This window comes from Pogoniulus pusillus, chromosome 13, assembly GCF_015220805.1.
Source record: "Pogoniulus pusillus isolate bPogPus1 chromosome 13, bPogPus1.pri, whole genome shotgun sequence".
Classification (NCBI taxonomy): Eukaryota; Metazoa; Chordata; class Aves; order Piciformes; family Lybiidae; genus Pogoniulus; species Pogoniulus pusillus.
In genome coordinates, this window is record NC_087276.1 from 19,978,572 (window position 1) to 19,991,787 (window position 13,216).

Sequence of the window (13,216 nt, forward strand, 5' to 3'; positions counted from 1 at the left end):
CCTGGACCACGGAAGGAAAAACACACAGGCTGGAGCCCTGCCAGAGCTTCAGCTCAGCAGTGTTCTAGAATAATCCAGAACATTGTCCCTCATTTCCTCCTTCTTAAGTCAGTCATAGAATCACTGCAGTTGGAGAAGTCCTCCAAGAAGAAGTCCAACCTTCCACCCAACATCACCCTGGCCATCAAACCATGTCCCCGAGTGCCATGGCCACAGGTTTCTTGAACACCTCAGAGATGGGGACTCCACCACCTCCCTGGGCAGCCTGTTCCAGACCCACTCTTGCAGGAGAGGATTTTTTCCTAATCTCCAACCCAAACCTGCCCTGGAGATCTCATCTAAACTTCTGCTTTCCAGACTTCAGGGACAAGGAGCCCAGAAGATCTTCAGATGCATCAGCATAACAAGGGCTATGGAGTAACTGGGGTCATCAGCTCCTCCTGCCCAGAAGCAGCACAGCCTGGCCACGCACAGGTCACCCTGACAGCAGGGTGACCTCACAGCAATCAAACATGGCACTGAAGAGGCGGTCAGGCCATGTGCAACACGTGGTGCTGATGGGATGGAGAAGAGATTTTGGCTGCTCTGACGACTGGGAGTTTCAGAGCAAACCCCTCTGTGACTGCCTCTGCCAAGGCACCAGTCCAGCTCAACAGGAGGCACGGGGCCAGTAAAGTCACCTTCAGCAGCCACCCTGTGACAGCCACTGGGGAGCAAAGCAGCTCTGTGCAGCTGCTTCCTAAATATATCCCTTGGCTGCAGGGAGGAAGAAGATTGAGGAGATGGTCTCTTGAAGCAGGCAGCTGAGCTCCAAAAGCAGGATCTGAGCTTTCCTCATTTGGGTGGAGAAGAGAATGCTTGAGAGGGAAAAAATGTGATGAACAAAGCAGGCAGATGGCTGGGCAGCCTCCAGGCTGTGAGACAGGGATGGGCACGGAGAGCTGTTCTGGCTGTGGGCTGCAGCAGGAGAGGATGGGGTCTGGCCAAGAACAGAGCATCACTGAGCATGGAAATGTCCTCTGCAGAGACTTGCATGGAGTTGGTAACCACACCCCTCTGCTTGGGCAGCCAAGGCACAGCTCCTGGAGCTCCTTCCAACACCCTCCCCCTCTTTCAGAGTCACAGATTCACAGAAAGGATTAAATTGGAAGGGACCCTCAAAGGTCATCCTGTCTGATCCCCCTGCACTCAGCAGGGACACCTCCAACTAGAGCAGGCTGCCCAGGGACACATCAGGGCTGATCTTGAGTGTCCTCAGAGGTGGGCCTCAATTACATCCCTGGGTAGCCTGTTCCAGTGTCTCACCACCCTCTTTGTGCAGATCTTCCTCCTGATGTCCATCCTGAACCTACCCTGCTCCCTAAGGGCCCCTTCCAACCCAGTGCACTCTGTGAAGCTGTGAGTCTCCAGAGAAGCTAAAATGTGTGACTAGAGCAGAATTTCCTACAGCTCCATCCACAGAGCTCCTGGACCACCCTGCAGTCACCCAGAGAGACACTGGTCCTGCACAACTGGTGCCAGCGGGTCCCTAGAAGAGGAAAGGCCACAGTCTCACCACTGAAGCCAAGTGACTAAAACCTATTTTGCCAGGTCTCAGACTCTCTCCTCGCTCAGCAGTCAGGGCTCACCCAGCAGGTCGCCTTTGCCCAGGGTCAGGTGTGGCACCAGCACTCACTCACCATGGTCTGGAAGCAGGAGTGGAGCTGTGTCAGGAAGGGAGGCTTCCCAGAGAGAGCCAGGACACGTTTCTCCACCATGGTGCACTCCACATCGTCGTCCTGGATGACGACATCCTTCTTCAGGATCTTCACGGCGTAGAGCTCGTCTGTGCCCTTCCTCTCAGCCAGCATCACCTGCAGGAGGAGGACACAGGGATCTGCATTGCTCCACAGCCAGCAGTTACACGCCTCAGAATGTCAGGGGCTGGAAGGGACCTCACAACCTCATCCAGTCCAGCCCCACTGCAGAGCAGGATCACCTAAAGCAGGTCACACAGGAACACATCCAGGCAGGTTCTGAATATCTTTAGGGAGGGTGACTCCACAACCCCCCTGGGCAGCCTGTTCCAGTGTTCTGTCACCCTCAAAGGGAAAAATTCCTCCTCGTGTTTACATGGAACTTCCTACGCCTCAGCTTCCACCCATTGCCCCTTGTCCTGTCGCTGGGCATCACCCAGCAGAGCCTGGCCCAGCCTCCTGCCACTCACCCTTTACATACTTACAAACATCGATAAGGTCACCCCTCAGGCTCCTCCTCTCCAAGCTGAAGAGCCCCAAGTCCCTTAGTCTCTCCTTGCAAGAGAGATGTTCCATTCCCTTAACTGTCACAGTCTGCTTATCCCATGGCTCCTAGTGGAACCCTGAAGAGACATTCTGGTGCAGAAAGCTACCAGTGCTATTTCCAGGAGTAGTGAGGAGCCTCAAGTCTAACAGGCAGCACATCTTCTTCCTGGCCACCACATCACTGTGAGGAACCCAGCTCAAGAACCTCTGAGCCACGAATCATTGCCATTGCCCCGTTTGGCACCCTCAGGCTGCAAATGGCATCGGAGGGAAGCAGCAAGAGCTTGAACACAGAGTCCGCCAAATGATGAGGTGGCACAGGGCCAGTAGCTAGGCAATGGCATGAAAACACCAGGCACATTTTCCCTGCCTCACACCCACGACACACAGTGATCAAAACCACAGCTCCTTACTGGTTCAGTGCCCACCCAAAGCCCCTCTCACCTGGAGGAATACATCTACCCTCCCATTTCAAACCAGCTCCCCCATCTCGGTGATGCCCAGCGACAGGACAAGGGGCAATGGATGGAAGTTGAGGCGTAGGAAGTTCCATGTAAACATCAGGAAGAGTTTTTTTCCCTGAGAGGGTGACAGAACACTGAAACAGGCTGCCCAGGGGGGTTGTGGAGTCTCCCTCTCAGGATGTTCAAGACCTGCCTGGATGTGTTCCTGTGTGACCTGCTCTGGCAGTGGGGCTGGGCTGAATGAGCTTTCAAGGTCACTTCCAGCCCCTAACACTGTGATCTGCAGGCTTATTTATCACCATGCCTGGGATGTGCTGCTTTTGCTGGTGCAAACTCTCCTTGTCAATCCCCTCAGCCCCAGTGAGGACCCCCAGCCCCACCACCATGCTCCAGCAGCATGAGCTGCTCCTCAGGCTGCTGGCTAAAGAAAATGGACTCTGAGTGCACCTTTGCTTCCCACTTCCCCTCCTCACACCCCTCATGTCATGTTAGATTTGAGAGCTCACTGGAAATTAATGGCTGCTTATTTGAAAGAGGCTGCAGAAATCCTCCAGCCACATCAGGAGCAGGAGCTGGGGTGGTTGGAAAACAACTTACAAGGAGACAACATCAAGAGGGTGGAACTGAGAAGCTTTCAAAGCTTGGCAACCTGGCAGAGGAGACAGCAGTGGGTCTCACAGAGGACTTCTGGGACAGGCTTTGTGTGGAGCCTGCAGCTCTGCCCTCCCTGGCGACGGCACAAGCTGAGCCATTTCAGGTCACTGCCCACATTCATCCTCTCTGGCTTCACAGGAGTTAAGATGGACAGAATCACCAAGCAGAGGTGCTAAGAAATGGGGCTAGCTGGGAAGTGCTAAAAGCAGAGAGACTTTGAGCACTGGAAGGTGGTGGAGAAAGACCCTAGGGGCTGTTGAACCTGGAGAAGAGCAGCCCCAGAGGGCATCTGATCAATGCTCAGCAAGAGCTAAAGGCTGGGAGGCAAGAGGATGGAGCCAGACTCTTGTCAGTGGTGCCCAGGGGCAGGACAAGGGGCAGTGGGCACAAAGTGGAAGCCAGCAGGTTCCACCAGAACAGAAAGAGGAGACTTCTTCGGTGTGAGGGTGCTGGAGGCCTGGAGCAGGCTGCCCAGAGAGGTTGTGGAGTCTCCTCTGGAGAGATTCCAAACCCACCTGGGCATTGTGATCCTGGGCAAGCTGCTGTGGGTGTCCTGATGTAGTAGGGGGCTTGGAGTGGGTGATCCCCAGAGGTCCCCTCCGAGCCTCACCATGCTGGGATTCTGAGTTGCGCTCTGGCCCCTGGCCACATGGCCTCTGTGGCTTCTCCACACTGAACAAGCCCTGGGTCTCTCAGCTTCTCTTCTTAGGAAAGGAGAGTCAAAAGACCAAATCCCTGCCCATGTGTGCCAGCTGCCAACCCTTCTGCCACGTTGCATACCCAGAGAGGGGAGGGAGGCATTCCACAGCTTGAAGATCATCACTGGGCATGAGAATTGCAATCCAGAGCTGCAGAAGCAAGAGAATCAGCCCCACAAACTCCTCCAAGGCTGATAGCCAGATCAGCTGCAAAGATCTGAGCAGACCACACTACAGCACCTCCTCTCTTTATGTTACAGTAGAGCCAGCCCAGGGTGGGCTGTGCCAACTGCTGCCCTCTTCAGGCACAACCTCCCTCTCCATGCCAGCCCAGCTGGGGGCTGCCACCAGTCGCAGCTCCTGGGGGCTCTGATGGGACACTCAGGATGTTCAAAAAGCACCGAGGGCCTCCCTGTGTGTCCTTGGACTGAAGATGTTGAGGCAGAACCATGCAAAGCTGCAGCCTCTGAGCTGGCTTCCAAATCAGAGAACTTCTCCACCCCCCTAAACGTTGCTGCCTGGCTCCGTGGGACTCCATCCACCAGCTGGCTCTCCGGGAAGCAGACTGCATTCCTTTTATAATGGTTTAGTGCAGAAAAGGCTGGTATTTAACTGAATTTATTCCTGTAAGCCAGAGTATTTCTTTGGAGAGTCTCCAGCAGATAGAATTGGAGATACTCTGATGGTGAGTGCAGGGAAAGCAAGTTTATTGCAGCCCATGAAGCCAACACCCAGGTGCTCCTGACCTTGGAGAGACACAGAATCCCAGCACCTCAGCACGGTGGGGTGGGAAGGGACCTCTGGAGATCACCCACTCCAAGCCCCCTACTAAAGCAGGACACCCACAGCAGCTTGCCCAGGATCACAGTGGCCAGCTGGGGTTGGAATCTCTCCAAAGGAGACTCCACAACCTCTTTGGGCAGTCTGCTTCGGGCCTCCAGCACCCTCACACCAAGTAAGTTTCTCCTCCTGTTCAGATAGAACCTGCTGGGTTCCACTTTGTGCCCACTGCCCCTTGTCCTGTCACTGAGCTCCACTGACAAGAGTCTGGCCCCATCCTCTTGCCTCCCAGCCTTTAGCTCTTGTTGAGCATTGATCAGATCCCCCCCGGGGCTGTTCTTCCCCAGGCTCAGGCTTTCCTCTTAAGGCTCTCAGCCTTTCAGTATCACAGTATCATAGTATTATCAGGGTTGGAAGAGACCTCACAGATCATCAAGTCCAACCCTTTACCACAGAGCTCAAGGCTAGACCATGGCACCAAGTGCCACATCCAATCCTGCCTTGAACAGCTCCAGGGACAGCGACTCCACCACCTCCCCGGGCAGCCCATTCCAGTGTCCAATGACTCTCTCAGTGAAGAACTTTCTCCTCACCTCCAGCCTAAATCTCCCCTGGTGCAGCCTGAGGCTGTGTCCTCTCGTTCTGGCGCTGGCCACCTGAGAGAAGAGAGCAACCTCCTCCTGGCCACAACCACCCCTCAGGTAGTTGTAGAGGTGCTCCAGGCCCTTCAGCCTCCTCAGAGCCCTAACCACAGAATAGTTTTAGCTGGAAGACCTTAAAGATCATCGAGTCCCACCATGAACCCAGCACTGCCTGGAAGTGAAACAACAGAAAGCAGCAAACCCAAGCAGCTGAAGCCAAAGAGTTAACAGGCTCCCGCTGGAGGCAGTGCCTCGACCCAGGCTGTTTATCCTCCAAGAGCTCTCAGAGCCTGCTGGGACCAGCAGCAGGGACTGGGAGGAAGGATGCTGGCAGCACACAGCAGAGCAGTGGTGCCAGCCCTGGAGAAAGCTGTCACTGCTGTGGCCATGCCCGGCTGCTCCACACGCCAAGGGCTGGGAACGTGCCAGGAGCCAGCCTGGTAGCTGAGTTCCTCTCCCCAGGGATCTGTGGCCCTCTGCCCAGGTCCTCCACAACATCTGGCACCTCCATGTAGGTGCAAACCAAGCAGGTAGAAAAGCACCTCCTGCTGGAAAGCCCCACGGTCAGACACCTCCTGTTACACCAGCTTGGTGTCACTGTGCCACCTTGGTGTCCCCAGAGACAGGCAGGGGGGTGCCAGGGATGTAGGAAGGACTTGTAACTGTGCCATCTTGGTGTCCCCACGGACAGGCAGGGGGGTGCCAGAGATGTAGGAAGGAGTTGTAACCGTGCCACCTTGGTGTCCCCACGGGCAGGCAGAGGGATGCCAGGGATGCAGGAGGGAGCTGTCACTGTGCCACCTTGGTGTCCCCACAGGCAGGCAGAGGGATGCCAGGGATGCAGAAGGGAGCTGTCACTGTGCCACCATGGTGTCCCCATGGACAGGCAGAGGGATGCCAGGGATGCAGGAGGGAGCTGGGGGAACACTGCCAGGCGCAGGCACACGTGAGGGTGAGGCTGCATCTACCCATAGAACTCAATGTGCTGCTTTAATCAGCACTAATTAGCATATTTATAACATTCTGTTCCAGGGACAGTTTCTGTCACACATCCCCTTACATAAGCCACCAGCCCCACTGAAGACTTTGCTAATGTTGCTCAAATTAAAAGAGAAAAGAGGTGGGGAAAACCACAACCAACAGCACTGCCAGCTGCTAGGCACAGGCCCGTGAAGGGATTCGGAGGGAGAGGAGAGAAGGGGAAACCACATGGAAGCAGGGGTGTGTGGATATGATTGAGTGACAGCAGAGTGGGCACAGGGCATTCCTGCTGCCTCAGGCTGCCGACCCACAGCAAAGAGGCAAGGCACAGAGGAATATCAGCCTCCTCCCCAACCCATGGCAGCAGCACCGGCACAGGAAACACAGTAGGCTGATGCTTGGGGCACCACCAGAAAGTCCCCATCCTCCTCCTGGCACAGATGTTTCAGCAGATCTCCAAGCTCTCCACCTTCATTGAGGGAGCAAACACCCATCTCCCAGTCTCAAACACCAGCAGCAAAAGCTGGACGGAGCCCTTGTGCTCACCAAGTGATAGGTGAGCATCACTCCCTGGCATGCCACCAAGTCAGCATGGCTGAGAAAGAAATTCTTTCCAGTGAGGGTGGGGAGACACTGGCACAGGCTGCCCAGAGAGGTCTTGGGTGCTCCCTCCCTGGAAGTGTTCAAGGCCAGGTTGGATGAGGCCTTGAGTGACCTGTTCTAGTGGAAGGTGTCCCTGTCTATGGCAGGAGGCTGGAACTGGGTGATCTTTAAGATCCCTTCCAACCTAAATCAATCTATGAACCACTCCCTAGCATCCCCTCCTTACTTCTGCCAGGAGCTGTGCCTGAAGGCAGGAATTAACACAATTCCCTAATCAGGGCAATGCGGGAGCATCCAGCCCATCAGCAGACACCGACCTGGGGCATACCTCCCTGCCTGCCCTGGGCTGAGCAGCCACTTGAGCACTGGAATTTCTACAGCAAACCCTGACAAAGTTGGCAAGCCCCCAAGAAAAACAAAGGCTCCAAGTCACATCACTTGCAGAAGGATGAAATTCTGTTAGCACTCACAGTTAACTGGAAAGTTAATTAAAATGCTCATTTATATTGGCAATTATCACAGGGACAAATGGACACACCCCCTTCCCCCTCCCCCCCCCCATAAAAGAGAGCTTTAAAGACACAGCACCCATCCTGCTTCCCAAGAGAGACCATCTGATGATGGTGATGGTAAGTCCAGACACCTCAGCTCTTCATCTGTGCCACAGCCCAGACAGGAGCCAACCTGGGCACCCATTAGCATGAGAGCAGAGCTCCCAGTCAGAGCCAGGGCAGCCCACACTGCACAGCTCGCAGATGCTACGCAGGTGTAGGAGGCAGAGAGGACAAAGGCTGTAGAAAGAGGTTGTACTGCACCTTCCCAAAGCTGCCTTTGCCCAGCACCATCAGGAAGTTGAAGTCCGAAAGCTTCATCCGATCTCTGCTGCCGTTGTTGTCGAATTTGGAGATGGCATTTGTGGTCTTCTCATCTGCAGCCTTGGACCCTGCTCCAATCTTGGCCCTCTGCAAGGATGTAGATGGGACAAAGGAGAAGCAATTACTGAGAAGAGTGCAGAGAAAGGTGATGAAACCAGAGAGTGGTGCTCCCCAAGGCCCAGCTTAACCAGGTCAAATCTACCCTGAGCTATGAGAACCTTCTCTAAGAGTGGGACACAGGAGGGCACTGGGCAAGTTATCAGCCCCAACCCCTTGCACTGTTCAGCTGCTTCATAGTTAATCTCTGTGAGAGCAGAATTCCAGACTCCCATCATGATAGGGGTTGGAAAGGACCTCTGGAGATCACCCAGTCCAAGCAGCTTGCCAATGGCCAGATGGGGTTGGAATCTTTCCAGAGAAGGAGACTCCACAAGCTCTCTGGGCAGCCTGCTCCACGGCTCCAGCACCCTCACATCAAATGTTTCTCCAGTTCAGATGGAACCTCCTGGATTCTAGCAACTGGGAACTACATCTCCATTACCCCTCTCCCTGCAGCCAGCAGGACAGGGCACCATGCATGCCTAGGGAGCTGCCCCACAACATGATCTGCCTCATCCCAAAGACAGAACAGAGCCTTAAATAAGCTTTTTTTCCCCTCAAACTCAAAGCTGATTTCTGTCTCTCACCTCACCAGCACAGGGATAGCTGAAGGAGACAGAGATGTGGTGCTGAGGGTTTAGCAGCAGACTTGGCAGTGTTAGATGATGGTTGGATTCAATGATCTTAAAAGGTCTTTTCCAACCCAAATGACTCTGTGGTTCCACAAACACCAATTTATGGAGGCAGAACACAGGGCTGCTCACCCAGCCCCACCTCCACTGCTGGCTCACACTGAAGGGAACTGGCCTCCTGTGCCAGCTCAGGCTGAAGGGCAGAGGCCACAAACCCTCTGAAGAAGCCAGCCTGGTCAGCAGCTCTCCTCCTGCACTGCCCAGCAGCCGCAACCATAATTATCTTATTACAGAACCCCATCCCCCCCCCATGTTTTAAACTCAAACCCTCATGGTTGGCTGGACCCCTCCTCCTGGGGCCAGGGGCTGTCTCATTTGCTGGAGCAGGCGTTGCAGAAGCCATCTCCTGCTGCTCTCTGCCTTGCCTGGGAGAGCTCTGCGGCAGCGCGGGGCTGGCGCTCGGCTCAGTCTAGCATGAAATTCCATTAACCCGCTTCCAGCAGCTCAATTTGGCTGCTGATGGCAGCTCCTCCAGATAGCAGCCTCACAAGTAATCTCCAAGCCTTTGCTGCTGCTAATTGGTTCTGGCGAGGTTCTCCGTGCTGTCAAATCCCCCATTCAAGGTCACCTGCAGCACCTACAAGCATCTGAATCAGACCTGGGCTGCAAACGGCAGGGATGGGAGTCTCCAGGCTTTGCAAACATCTGCCCCCAGGAAACCATCCAGCAGCCAGCAGGACCTGCTCCTGCCATCAGCAGAGCCACAGCATCACAGAATGGTTTGGAGTGGAAAGGACCTTAAAGATCATTTAATTCCAACCCCCTTGCCATGAAGCTGCCCAAAGTTGTGTTTGAGGTTCCAATGCTGAGCTCAGTGGAGCCTTGAGCAATCCAATATAGTTGGAGGTGTCCCTGCTGACTGCACAAGGGGTGGACAAGATGAAGGGGACCTAAAGAAAGGCTGGGGCCTACAGTATCTGAAGGGGACCCAAAGGAAGGCTGGGGAGAGACTATTTACAAGGTCTTTGACAGGACAAGGGGTAATGGGTTTAAACTGGAAGAGGGAAGATTCAAACTAGATGTTAGGAAGAAGTTCTTTGCAGGGAGGGTGCTGAGACACTGGCACAGGTTGCCCAGGGAGGTTGTGGATGCTCCCTCCCTGGAGGTGTTCAAGGCCAGGTTGGATGATGCCTTGAGCAACCTGTTCTAGTGGGAGGTGTCCCTGCCTAAGGCAGGGGTTAGAACTGGATGAGCTTTGAAGTTCCTTCCAACCTAAACCATTCTACGATTCTATGACACCATCAAGGGTCCCTTCCAACCTGAAGCATTCTGTGACTCTCCCACCAGACCATGTTGTTCAAGGCCTCAGCCAACCTGGCTTTGAACACTTCCAGGGACAGGGCATCCACAACTTCCCTGGACAAGCTGTTTCAGCATCTGCTCTCCAGTGTTCCACCCTCCTGTTGCTGCTCCTGAGCTGGTGTTTGAGGAGGAGCTGCTTCCATCACACTGTTCCCTGCGCTTGACCTGAACTTACAGCATCAGGGTTGCTCAGAGGATACAAGCTGAGGATGAAAAGAGGAGTGATAGAACTGGCTCAGCTTGGCTGGAAGGGGAAAGGTCTCTGCAAAAGAGAGCCCACACCGAGAGTCAGGGAGATGCAAAGATCATCATCACCCAGTTGAAGCCTTCTGCTTTTGCTGTGAGGTGTCTCTAGTGTCTCCCTCAGTGAGCACAGAACCCCTCTGACCTGCTTCAGATGCTCTCCTGATGCTCATATCGTCTCAGCACCTCATTGAGGTCTGCAGCTGGAGCATGCCAAACACTGCTCACCACATTCGTCACAGAAAGCTCTTGACCTTCCTCAACCAGCTCCATTTGTCAGCCTTAATTGACTACATCTGAATTCCTGCAGCAGCAGCTGACGGTCACATCCATCAAGCCGTCCAAGGCAGCGGCTGATAAAGACCCAGCAGAGCTGGCAGGGGATGCAGCATAGGGCTTCACGCTCTGCTTTTGTCTTGGGATGGTTTCCTGCCAAGCCTGGGATGTGCCCACTGCAGCAGCAGGACCTCAGCCAAGAACAGCACCTTCAGAAGGGGCATCGTTCTGCCTGGCAGCTCTGTGAGCATCCATACATCTTCTGCATCATCCAGCCTGACCCCTCAGTCCCTTCTGCTGGGGGCTTTTGTGGTCTGAAGTCACAGAATTGTTGGAGTTGGAGAAGCCCTCTCAGATCAAGTCCAGCCATCAACCCAACACCACCGTGGCCACTAAACCATGTTCCCAAGTGCCGTGGCCACACATGTCTTGAACCCCCCCAGGGATGGGGACTCCACCACCTCCCCAGGCAGCCTATTCCAGTCCCTGACCACTCTTGCAGCAAAAAAAAAAAATTTCCTCCTTTCCAACCTCACCCTCCTCTGGCACAATTTCAGGCCTTTTCCTCTCAAAACTATTGAGCCTTGCCAGCTCCTGGTGAATCCAAACCCTTCTGCCTTAACTTCTCTTCTGCAAACTTCAACCAAATGATGCCTTTTAGCTCAGCCATCGCAGCTCCCCATTCTTCCTGGGCTGCTCTTGCTCCTGCCTCTCTGTGTATCTTGTGATGGAGGAACTGTGCAGCTGAAATGGTCCAAGGAGTTACCAGGTCCCTGCTGGAAGCCCCAGCTTGGCATGTGCCATGACCCCAACCTCTTGCAGATCCATCACAAACTGGTCCTTGTTAATTACTGAATGCAGCCAAAGCATTGCTGGAAAGCTTTGAACCTTCCAAGGGACTTCTGGTTGCTAAACATAACAGAACAACTTCCCTCCTGGGAACACTGCTCAGAGCTTGTGCCTCAGGGAGCCTCCTCAGGGAGGACCAGACAAGGGCACAGGTCCTCAGGAGAGGGTGCAAAATGAGGAGAGGGAGGAGTGAGGGACTGAACCCTGCCTGCTCTGTGTTTCCTGAGCTGCTGGAGGAAGAGCTGTCAGGGAAAAGCCCCTGCTGAGGCCATGGCAGGCAGTGAGGGCCCCCTTAAGTCCTCAGGAAAAATCAACTCACCTCAAACTTCTGCCTCAGCTCCTCATTTCCTTCTTCTCCCTCAGGAGGCACTGGGACGTTGAAATACTCCCCCTCCTCCTGGCTCAGCAGCTTAAACCTGGAGGGACACAGAGAGAATGTTCAGTCAAGACGGAGGACCAAGGAAAGGCAGGACCATGGGCAGGCTGGATCTCATCCCACGCTCCAAGCACTGCTCTGCCTCTGCTCTATCCAGGTGACCCTTCCACAAGGTTAGAAGACCTCTCCAAAAACCTCACTTCTTCTCTTCCCCAGGCTGAACACCCCCAGTTCCCTCAGCTGCTCCTCACCAGCCCTGCTCTCCAGACCCTTCACAAGCTTTGGTGTCCTTCTCTGAACATGCTCCAGCCCCTCAATGTCCCTTTGGGAGTGAGGGGCCCAAAAGTGACCCTGGTACTGAAGGCATGGCCTCAGCAGTGCCCAGTGCTGGGAAATGGCCCTTGCCCTGGTCCTGCTGGCCACACTATCACTGCCATAAGCCACTGTTAGCATGGCCAGACTCTATCTGCAGCCTCAGCATGGGTGGTTCTCCCTGTGAGGATGCAAACACCAAGAGAAGGGAGGTGGATGTTAACAGGAGCACACTCAGCTCTGTCCCCAAAGTGTCAGGGCAGGTGGTGGGTGCCCTGTGTGGTGCCAGGTGCTGTGTGGGCAGGACAGTCACAGAATCCCAGAATGGTTTCAGTTGGAGGCGACCTTAAAGGTAGTTTAGTTCCAAGCCCCTGCCGGGACACCTCCCACTAGCCCTGATTGCCCAAGGCCTCATCCAAACTGGCCTTGAACACCTCCCTGGGCAACCTGTTCTAGTGTCTCCCCACCCTTACTGGAGTTTCTTCCTACTGTCTCATCTGAATACAGGTAGCCCAGCTGCTAATTGCTCCTCCTCCTCCTCTGCTTTCAGTGAGCCATGAAGAGCTTCCACAGAGTGGGACAGACAGAGCCTGGGCTGTTTGCTCAGCTCTTGGGATGCAGATCAACACTGTGCAGGGGTTGGGTTCACACAGAAGCTGTGTTCTCACCACTCAAAGCATGTCCCCAGACCTTTTCCTGCTCCCAGACCTGCTGTCCTGCACTCCTGATGGAGCCACTTTTGGATTCAATCAGAAAGGGCTGGAAAACACTTGGAAGATGACAGCCACCTTCCCCTGAAGCCTATGGAGCATCCCTGTGGCTATGCTTGCTAGTGGCATCAAAAAGCCCCCTGAGCTCCCAACTCTGCAAGGGGCAGGAGGCTGCAGAGCCCACACTGTTTTTTTCCAGCCAAGATGATTCTGTCTTCCAGCAGGGCCCCAACACCTCCCATCAGGCTCAAACATCCTCCACCAGGGCTCCAACATCTTCCAGCAGGCTCAAACATCTTCCATCAGGGCCCCAACGTCTTCTGTCAGGGCTTCAACATCTTCCACCAGGGTCCCAACATCTTCCAGCAGGCTCAAACAT

At 54.5% G+C, this 13,216-nt stretch overlaps 1 protein-coding gene across 2 annotated transcripts in view; it reads right to left on the reverse strand.

Moving 5' to 3' along the window:
* PRKCB (protein kinase C beta) overlaps window positions 1-13,216 on the reverse strand; it is a 116,363-nt gene that overhangs the window by 23,928 nt on the left and 79,219 nt on the right. For both annotated transcript variants that reach the window (XM_064153332.1, XM_064153331.1), the window contains exons 8-10: window positions 11,759-11,855; window positions 7,919-8,065; window positions 1,680-1,853 (exon numbers count right to left, since the gene is read on the reverse strand). In XM_064153332.1, the coding sequence (XP_064009402.1) occupies window positions 1,680-1,853; window positions 7,919-8,065; window positions 11,759-11,855 (418 nt within the window). The remainder of the gene's footprint in view (window positions 1-1,679; window positions 1,854-7,918; window positions 8,066-11,758; window positions 11,856-13,216) is intronic.